We start from the raw sequence: 10,603 nt of genomic DNA, 5'->3' as shown, positions 1-10,603 counted from the left end.
AGGGAAGGAAAGGGGACGAGGGAGAGGAGGGAGGAGAGGCTTTTATAGCTCTGTCTTTGTCTTCTGCTCTGGTTATACACTGTTGCAGTGACATTTTTGAGATCTGATTTGAGTTATGTCCTTTATCCAAACACATTGATACGTATGCACAGTTTTTTGGGGATCAGTGTTGATTCTCTTGGATGCTGAGTAAGAGGTTGTTGACCATGTCTACATACAGCAAAGAAGTATTTCAGATTCCATTATACGTCATATGCTCTTGAGGTGGTGTCTTTCATGCTAACGATACATTTACAGTACGTCCGGTCAACATCCGCACTTGTTCTCCCCAATGCAAGCTTATCACATTAGCCTTCTATATCTGACTATATGTCTGCAAGCTTTTAGCTAAGAGCAGCAAAGCAGCTTTACTGACGCTTGTGAATGTAGTCATATCATAGCACTGGCACATCTACGGTTAGCATGGCTAGTTTTCCTGTGAGAGATGGAGGTTTATGTAGTGGAAGTGTTTAATGGTGATTTGATATGACGCTATCTCTCGTGTCAACAAGAATGGCACTCAGTAGAGCAAATACCTCCAAATACTCATAGATATCACTTCCATAAATGTGCCAGATTTTTTCATAAAGCTCCATGAATTATCCCCTGGTATATATCTATGAGAATGTTGAAAAATCTCACAATGTTAAATAAAGTGAAAAAACATCCCCGGATCCTCCCTCTGATCTAGATCCAACATGTAATGGTTTCTTCGATGACCCACATCCTTCCATCAAGTTTCATTGAAATCTGTTCGGTAGTTTTTGTGGAATCCTGATTACAAACAAACAACCAAACAAACAAACGAATGCAGGGGTGAAAACATAACCTCCTTGGTGGAGGTAACAATACGTCTAATTACTATGTGTCATGTGAAAGGGGCTGTTTGATGTAACAATAAACAGCGCTTTTCTTAACAATGTTACACAGTGCTGAAGGAAGATGATAATTATCATCCAACACCCGCCTCAGTCTTTCCTACACTGTTGTGCTTGTTATAGTCAACAGCTTACATGTGCTTAAAGGGATAGTTCAACTACAAATGAAAATGCACTCATTATCTACTCATGGAGGGGGGGGGGGGCATGGACACTTTTGGAGTCTCAGGTTAAACAGTGTTGCAGCCAAATCCAACACAATTGAAGTAACTATCAATCAATCAATCAAATTGTATTTGTATAGCCCATATTCACAAATCACAATTTGTCTCATAGGTCAGTCCCTAACTTAAAAAAAACAACAGAAAAAAATCATAAACTGCCTCCATACTGCTCCTGTGGTGTCATCCAAGTGTCCAGAAGCCTCGACATGCACATTCAACTTGAAATGGCGTTATTTACACCATGTTGATATTTGAAAACATACACACCCCTCCCTTCACTGCTCCTTCAGAAGCTCCACCCCCCATATTCATGCACAATCTTAAAAAGTTGGAATTAACCACAAACATTGGCCTTAGTGTAACACCCTCTGTATTCCCACAAACTCCATGTTCAACGAGCAGAATCAGCAGCGACAGTAAGTGTTAGGCAAATTCAATAAGATACAACAATGAACAGGCTTTTGTTTGACAGGTTTAATTGTGTTTCTTCAAAACATTGCAATAGATAAGGACTAATAAATTAAACATCAGTTCAAAAAAATATCTTTATCAGCATATTGACTGTAACAACTTGAGCAGATGACAAAGAGTTCAAATTGGAATAATCTACAGTTACAACTGTAGTTTGTTGTCAGCTTTGAGACAAATACAACCTGGCATCAACATTTTAGAACACAATTTTTCAGTCAGTTTCCATCGGCCAATGTTGCGGAAAATCATCTGCAAACCAGAGCATTCCAAGATCTGCACCTTTATCAAAATATTAGTACAACTCCAGGGTCTGTTAGTGTTTGATTAGGTGTTGAATTATTTAATTAAGTGTCTCTTAAATTCTTACATAGTGGAGAAGCATTTTAATGAGTCTTCGATGCAGCATTGGTTTATGTAAGGAAGCCATTGAAGGTTGTGTACATATGTTCTATGCAGTTGTTTACAGTTATTGCTGTCTGTGTGTGGCTTATCTGATCGTCTAAATATTGCTTTAAGTGGTGATCCTACTGAGTATTATCATCAAGAGTATAATCAGGATCATGACTCCACAGATCATTGTTCCACATCACTGAAACCCACCAGTGCAAAGATGCACCAGCAGATAAGATGAGGGTTTTATGGCTCTTCACATTCTGTGCATAAATGTTGTGACACAAACACAAAAAAGAAATCAGTGACATGCTTTCCTTCTTCAATTCTTCATAATGACTGTCATCTAACTTGGTATATATTGAAGGTAGGCTATATTGCAAACTGCATTATCCTATCAGCCTCCATGGGCGTGCACTTACTGTAGATGGGTTTTTGCCCTGTAGCGTTCCAAAAACTGGGTTATGTGAGGTCGTGTTACACATTCAACCACTAAGATGCACAGGCTGCACGAGGAGTGAGCCCAGAGGACTGTTAGAAGAGATAACGGTGTCACATGGGACGAATACAGCATCAGACAAAAAGTGATAAAAGAGTGGAAGTAATCTGTCATTGCACAGTTCAGAAATTAAAAGGATGATTAGGATTATTTAACCCCCCGCCCATCCATTCATATTATGATCGCTGTTTAACACAGAAAATCTCCTCCATCTTTCAATTCAGACATTAAATCAAATGTGAATCAGCCAGTTTGTTGATGGTGTACTGAACCATGTGATGGCATTTAGCTCCCTCTAGTGGTCTATCATCAAGATGTCCTTGCGTTCTGTACAGTGTGAGCGGGATAAGACAATCAACATGCAAATAATTCAGGTTTGAAATGATTCATCATCACCACAGTGTATCATCCATGTTTTAGAGTAATCGCAACTGACTGACTTGGTAAGAGCAAATTCACATATCAATGTTTTTTTAAACAATTGTACAGAAACAATCAATTCAGGGATGAGATCAGATTTTGGACACATATCCTACTCTCTGGGTTGTGTCTGTAAATAGACTGTCATCATAAAAGTTGTTCAAAAAGGCCTGAAAGAACTAAGATTCAAAATGAATCTGGTAGAGTTTGATTTATATTGTTTGTAGTGAATCAAATTCATATTTTCACGTGTTTTTAGATAACTACTGTATAATCAGAAAGCAAAGGGTATAATTTAAAGCATTAATAGAGTAATGGATTCCGGGATATTTAAAATGCTCTTTTACCATGGAACATAAACATACACATTTTTAAGTCAATGAGTTATGAGTGTAAGGAATTTCTGTTTATTTTCTCAAGAATAAGGCGAGTCAGATTACCTTTACATTCAGTACCTTTTTATATCCCGACACTAAAATTAAAATAATATCCATATAATAAAGTCAGTAAGAGAGAATTATTTTAAAGCAAAACAAGCTTTTGAACAACTAATAAAAAAACTGAAATGCTCTTTCAAAGGACTGAATTGAAATTTCAACCACATTTTTGTCAATATATAAATCTATTTTGAAAATTTTGCTTGATTTTCATTTCACTGGTATAATTTGGTTGTTTTTTAATGAGATCAACAATATGCAATGCAATATGCAAAAGTGTCCTGTGTCAGTAATCTACATTTAAGTCTCTGTATCCTGCACACTGTGACTCCAACAGTTCTGGTAGTCACAAGCAGGATTATTATACAAGTAGCACTTGTACCCTTTGATTAGTGTTAAAGTGAAAAGCACCTCCTCTCACAGCATTGTGTTCAGAATAAATGGGGAGAGTTGAGCCACTAGAGGGAGTGTTGCGCTGTGGTTTCCTTCACCACTGCTCCAATATACACTGAATGTCCCATTTTACACCATCTGCACCATTTAGTTTGTGAAAAAGCTTCTGAACCGTTTCGACAGCTGAGATGACGATGATTAATTGAGAGCTTGATCTCAGGATGCTGTTGAACTTTCCACAAACCTGCCCTGTGTCAGCTGTCACAACTGCGGCGTGCGTGCGCAGGGTCTCTAACTATCTGTCTGCCTGTCATCCAGAACAGCATGTTGGTGAGAAAAAATAAAAAAAGTAAGAAACAGAAAAGCCCACAACCTGCTGTTGGCAGCTCCATCAATCATGCGCACATTTAGAGCAGCATAAACACTGAACATCAATCTGTTGTTGACAGAGTCCTCATTAGTACATGGATGTTCTGTGTTTCTATGATGAGATGTCTTTTGTACACTGTTGTGAGAGCCAGAGACAAGGGGGTAGAGTGAGGGACCAACAGGGAGGTAACTGCAAAATCAATTTCACACATGACTGCGTTGAGGAGAGGCGAGCGGCGGCAGGCATCTTGATCTGTCCATCAGCACTGGTGTTTCTCACCACAGGGGCAGCATCCTAACTCCTGTTAGACCAAACGAACGACAGTGGCCAACAACCATGTCTCCATGGATGATATGGCTATTAGAGCGGGAAACTGGGCGCCTACTACATCACGAGTCCCCACACCCACCTTAGTCACATGACATCTTAGTCAGGTGTACAGTGGAGCTGAGCTCATCCACCGACCTTAACCTGTAACTCCTACAAACGCTCTCCAGTGAATAATGGAGAACAAAACGAGGCCAAAAGGAAATGCATGCTATTCGTTGAGCCTTATTTTTGTGATTCCTGTGTCAACATTATAATCACAGATACTTCAAGATCCTGATTAATGAGGAAATACTATAGACGGTAAATAAAGATCCACAAATTAAGCTAAAATATATTGGATATGAAAGCCAGTCTGCGTAGTAGTGATCAGGGGATGGAGCCGCAATATTAAGGTCCTGCCGATATGCATGCTTGACCAATCACGAGTCAACCCTAACCCATCCACTAAAGGCTCATTAATGCTCAATGTTGGATATATATATGGAAACGGAATGAACCTTCTGTCTGTACTATTCATTCATTTTGTTCGATTTTGTGCATGTCGACTGAAAACCTACAGATGTGGATGAAACAGACAAATCGTAGCAGTACCACAGGAGGTCGTGGGGGGCAGTGTAGCCAATATTTTAAGTGAGACAACCATGAGACAACGAGGAAGAAATTTCAACAAGGAGATTAAAGAGGTTATGGCTCCGACAAGCAACTAGACACATGCTGTAGTATCATGTTTCAACTCAATCGAACAATACAAATGTTAAAAAACAAAGGGACTTTAAAACTAGCTGGTGAAGCTGATTACATAAAGCCTCTGTAGACTAGACCATCTCATTTCAGTTAAGCCTTCGCAGTCTACCTGGCCCATGTGGGCTGCGTCCTCCGAAGGATGCAGCTCCTGAATTGAAACACACCTGAAGAGTTTGTTGTTGTCAGAAACTCTCAACTCTGTGCTGCCCTCTTGTGGATCCATTGTATGCCAACGTAAAGGACGTATGGAAGTATGTGTTCAGAGATGATTACATTGTTTGAAACAGACATATCTCTTTTCATATGTAAAGGCAGCATAAATGAGCTTTAAAGGGATAGTTCACAGAAAAATAAAAATTCCCTCATTATCTACTCAGGGGTAAACTTTATTAGAGTAGAATCCAATACAATTGAAGTCAACCGTGACCTCTTCATCAGACGTAATAAAACGACAAAATATATTGCCTCCATACTGCTCGTGTGGTGTCATCTCAGTGTCCGCAAGCCCCGACATTTAAATTCGACTCTAAACAGCATCATTTACACTGTGTTTTTGGCCTAAATGTCTTCTGATACCGTTCACGTACGCACGGGGACACTCGAACACCACGCAAACGCGGGTTGCGCATTTGTGTGCCTTCATCCGCTAGCTTTTCTACTTCCGGTAGTGGACTTTTAGGCTTAAAACCTGGTGTAAATGACCTTGTTTTGAGTCGAATGTCAGGGCTTGCGGACACTTGGATGACACCACACGGGCAGTATGGAGGAATGTTGTGTTTTTTTCTGTTGTTTTATTACGTCTGAAGAATGGATCACTTTGACTCAAACACTGTTTCCTGAGACTCCAGAAGTGTTTGGTGGACTCAAACACTTCACCCACCCCTCCATTGGCATAGTGGTGAGTAGGTGAACTATCCCTTTAAAATGGAGGAGGCGGGATTTATGACCAATACTGCACCCAGCCACCAGGGGGGATCGCAACACTTTGACTTGACTTATAGGGAGCTCATGTCATGTCATCCATCTTCATACTTATACAAATAAACTGTGAAGGGGTTCTGACCCTCAAATACCCTCATCTATAGATTCCTGAAGCAAACACTACAGAAGATTTACAGGTATTATATATTTGTCCCATTACTTACCAAAACTGTCACTGCGCCATTCATGTATTTATAGCAAGTTACTGTAACATTGAAAGTGTCACTATGATCAGAGAAAGGACTCACTGTCAATAAATCCCCCACATCACCTCTATCAGTTACAAAACTGAGCAGTAAGAGGAGACAGCAGAGAGGACAATTTAGTGACGACATGTTGTGTCCTATCTGGGTAATGACAACCTTCACATATTCAGAGATTGGATTATCGGGGGCAAACCAGTACCTTTAGTGGCTTTTTCTTATCTCCAATATGGTCAGGTTTTCTGAACTAGTTTTGTAAGAGTATTAAAACCGCATTGAATTAACTTAGTGGAAAAAAACAAAGAAATGTGACGGACGTATGTGATGCCACATGTTTTGTTGCTACGGAGATTAAGCCAGATGAAGAGGATTTTATAGGATTTTATAGCAAGGTACATATTGTTACTTTCGAGCCGAGAATCGGATGAGACGATTTCATGTCTTTGGACAATAGAAACCTTATTAAATTAGCTTAGCTTAGCATACAGAATGGAAACGGAGGAAAAGGTGCACTAGTTGTGTTCCAATTTCTAGTCCGCATCCTTTAGAGAATGAATGCATCATTGTGGTGCGACCAGGCTGTCTCATTTCGCAAGCGCCTTTAAATGTGGATGAAAAAAGCGTCCTTCCAACCCCGAGCAACAAAGGCCCTAACGGGTGGATCCTTCTCAGACCAACCCATCCTGCTGATGATGAATTGGTTTTTGAAAATTGATAGTAGTGGAAAATGATGAGACTAAAATTTTTTAAGAGTACACGTTTAAATGTAGTTATAGGCTTTAACCCCTCCTAAAACCAAACTGTTTCATTTCGGGTAGGCCTTCGTGGGCCACATTGTCTGCACGTTCCAAATCGGGACAGAGCTACCCCCGTGTGAAACCACCATTTATCCTTTTTACGCTTTTTAAATGTTTCTATATGGATAAAACAAACAAAGTAACTTCAGCTTCTGCTATGCTAACATGTTGCTTTCACTCAGCAGGCTGTAGATATTAGGCTAGACGGGCTGGCAGGTGAATTGTGTTAACTTTGGAAAGAGCCAGGCTAGCTGTTCCCACCTGTTCGGGTCATAATGCTAAGCTAAGCTAACAGACAGCTGACTGCAGACAAGATAGTGGCTTTTCTCTTCTAAGTCTCAGCAGGAAAGGAAATCCGTATTTTGAAGTGTTTCTAAAACATGATCTCTACAGGAAGAACAGGGCTATAGAGGCAGTGCTGCGCTCAGACGTTTATTAGGACATGAGATCAGCGAGAACTTGCCATAGCTGCAGTTACTGCAGCAGTAAATAGGAGGATGATAGTGGAGGACATTTAGGCTAAAAACATGGTGTTAATGACGCTGTTTTCAGTCGAATTTGAATGTCGGTGCTTACGGACACTTGACTTTTTTAACGTTTTGAAGAATCGGTCACCAGTTACTTCAATTGTATTGGATTTGGCTGCAACGCTGTTTACCCCTGAAAGTCCAAAAGTGTTGTGTGGACTTCACCCACCTTCAAACACTTCACCCACCCCTCCATCAGCATAGTGGTGAGTAGATAATGAGTGAATTTTCATTTTTGGGTGAACTATCCCGTTAATCAATTCCATTATTTTAACTCTAGCTGAATAACAGCAGCTTAATGAATGAAATCAGCAGGCTCCTCTACTTAAGACCCCGAACATGATGATGCTCTTTCATGTGCTCAACCTTCAAAATGTGTCTGGTGTGATCAAGCCGCAGTGCAGCTTTGATAATGACTCTGCATCATAGACCTTATGGTGGAATAGATAAGAATTTTCCAGAACATGAAATGAAATGCTGTGAAATAATGTAAGATTTGTTTAAACTGAAGGAATATAGAAACAACTAAAGCAGATTCTTTCTGACATCTGAGGGACTCATTTTAAGAAGGTGGATCACAGCAGATGTCTCCTGCAGAGCTTCCGTAGAACACTTCAGCCCGTCTTTTATTTTACAAACCACAATGTCCCTAAACAAACATTCACTTCACAGTTTATCTGCTGACTGATGGTTTTACTCTCCGTTCCCTCTGTTTGTTCAGGCGATGGCTGTATTTAACCACTCACACAATCTCTGTCTACTATTTGGCTTTTCCATTATGGCAGGAAAGAAGCTTAAATCCTACTGTTACATGAATTAATAACTTGTCTTTACTACTTTCTGCCAGACCAATCCTAAAAAACTCATCTTCGGTATTTCCAGATTATTTAATCCATTTTATATAGAAAGATGCTTTGCAAGTTGGTACTGTACAAGAGAGGCTTTTCCTGGCTGATCAGGTCCAAAGCTCCACTCAGCCTAGACGACTTTAATTCTGACAAACACTCGTCTGTTTCATTTGACTTTGACCGTCATCTGGCCACGATTCAGGAATTAAGAGTCTTCTAGTCTAAACAGAGAGTCCCTGGAAACCTTGAGTCCCTGTGTACTCTTTTTTATCTAAAAAAAAAAATGTAGCATCATCTAGCCTGCTGGCAAAAAGCAACAAGTTATAATAGTGACACTGTAGCACACAGTAATCATTAAATATAAATCCATTTATACTAATAAATGTGTATATTTACACAGCGCTGTTGCAGTTCACTTCAGGATAGTGGCACACACACATCTTGCCAGGTGCAGGGTACAAAAATAGGAAAATGAAAAAAATCCATCCGATGCTTTATCTTGACTGCAGGCCAAAAGGGATCATGAGGCAGTTGAGTCCAATGCAATCCTTTACAGTCACACGTGGCATGGTGTAATATAAAGAGGACAGTAGCATATTCCGGTGCGCAGGTGCTCTCAGTTGTGTGGAGTCAGATATTTCTAATTTGGTTTGCTTGCTCCCATGCTCGAGGACCTTTAGAAGAAAAATATAAATGTATTCAGAGTTCGTTCTCTAGGATATGGAAGAGCCTGGCGAGCACATGTTGTTTATCTGTTTGGCGAGAACAACAGTTTCCTCTAGTATAATCCTTATACGCTTTCCATTTGGCAAAAGAAACAACCTTCACTCTTGTTTCCAGAGCAAAGTCTAACCACCTGTATCCACCGCTGTGTCCTTTGATAAGTAAACCACCCAGTAGACCATGTTAAATGCCCCAAATGACACCGGGAACAGGATCCGTGCGTACTTGTCAATTTTGCTGGTTCCACCCATACCAGCGGTGGTGGGCTGGGAGCACGGTGTCTGCTTGGGCTCCAGCTTGTTCCCCATCATCTGGATGCGCTCCAGCTTGGGGACCAGCAGATGCTGCAGTGACGTGGAGCTGGTGTTCTGTTTGCACGGGGTCCCCGCCATCACGTCTGGCGTGGAAGCAGCAGCCTGGGGCGTACTCTTCACCAGCTGGGCCGAGGAGGACGCCACGCTGAGCAGGCTCTCAGACTTGGGGCTGGAGCGGGAGAGGGTGGAGGAGCTGCCGTTGGCGCCACTGGCTAAAGGTCGCTGAGGTCTGGCTCTTCCCACTCCCGAAATGCTGGTGGTGGACTGCGCTCTCTGGTGACTGCATGCCTCTAGGTGGGCAATGTAATGCATCCGCTTTCTCAGGTTGCCGTTGGTGTCAGGGTTTAGCTGCGACAAAGAAAGCAACAAATAATACATATGAGGAGAAACGAACCTAAAACACACAAAAAAATTCAGCGATTTTGATAACAATCAGAAACTGTGATCACAAGTCCAGCTAACCATCATACAACCCATAGCAGAAACCTAAGCTAAGGGATAGCATATGATTAACTCATAACATTTGGTGGTTGAAAAAAGTTCATGATAATAGCTGCTCTTCAGTAAATTACTTTAATACTTTAATTCACTTCCTTGGAAGGTCTCATTTCTTGAGTTGTGAAGTGGTTTTTGGTGGGTTCATGTGCTTTGGAATCGGAAGGTGGAAAAAAACATGACAGCTGTAAATTGTATTTATGTGTGTAGAGTCCTTAAACAGACGTAAAAACTATTTAAAACATAAGCATGTTGATCCAAAAAATGTCTGTCTCAGCTAAAAAGTGGTGTTGGGCGCTTGCGAACTGTACATACATACATTTTATGCTTTGAAAAATAAATCTGCGTCAGTTTCAAAAATCCAGTTTAAGTTCAATTGTAATTTTATGCTGGTGGAATTAACATTGCTTAACATTGCTTCAGTGGGAAATTCATAATGAAGTTTAAGAGACGTTTCTACCCTTTTAAAGTAAAAGAAAATCAAGGATGCCAAAGTGTAAAACAAATCAATTAAACCCTG

The 10,603-nt window shown here is 40.6% G+C and overlaps 1 protein-coding gene across 1 annotated transcript in view; it reads right to left on the bottom strand.

The window, feature by feature from the left end:
- Window positions 1–9,073: 9,073 nt before the first annotated feature.
- gabra4 (gamma-aminobutyric acid type A receptor subunit alpha4) overlaps window positions 9,074–10,603 on the bottom strand; it is an 18,612-nt gene continuing 17,082 nt past the window's right edge. Inside the window, exon 9 of the mRNA XM_035161476.2 lies at window positions 9,074–9,936. Coding sequence (XP_035017367.1) covers window positions 9,400–9,936 — 537 coding nt within the window. The 3' untranslated portion in view covers window positions 9,074–9,399. The remainder of the gene's footprint in view (window positions 9,937–10,603) is intronic.

This window comes from Hippoglossus stenolepis, chromosome 7, assembly GCF_022539355.2.
Source record: "Hippoglossus stenolepis isolate QCI-W04-F060 chromosome 7, HSTE1.2, whole genome shotgun sequence".
Lineage (NCBI taxonomy): Eukaryota > Metazoa > Chordata > Actinopteri > Pleuronectiformes > Pleuronectidae > Hippoglossus > Hippoglossus stenolepis.
Note: the sequence above shows the minus strand (reverse complement) of the source record. Positions and strands in the feature narration are given on the sequence as shown.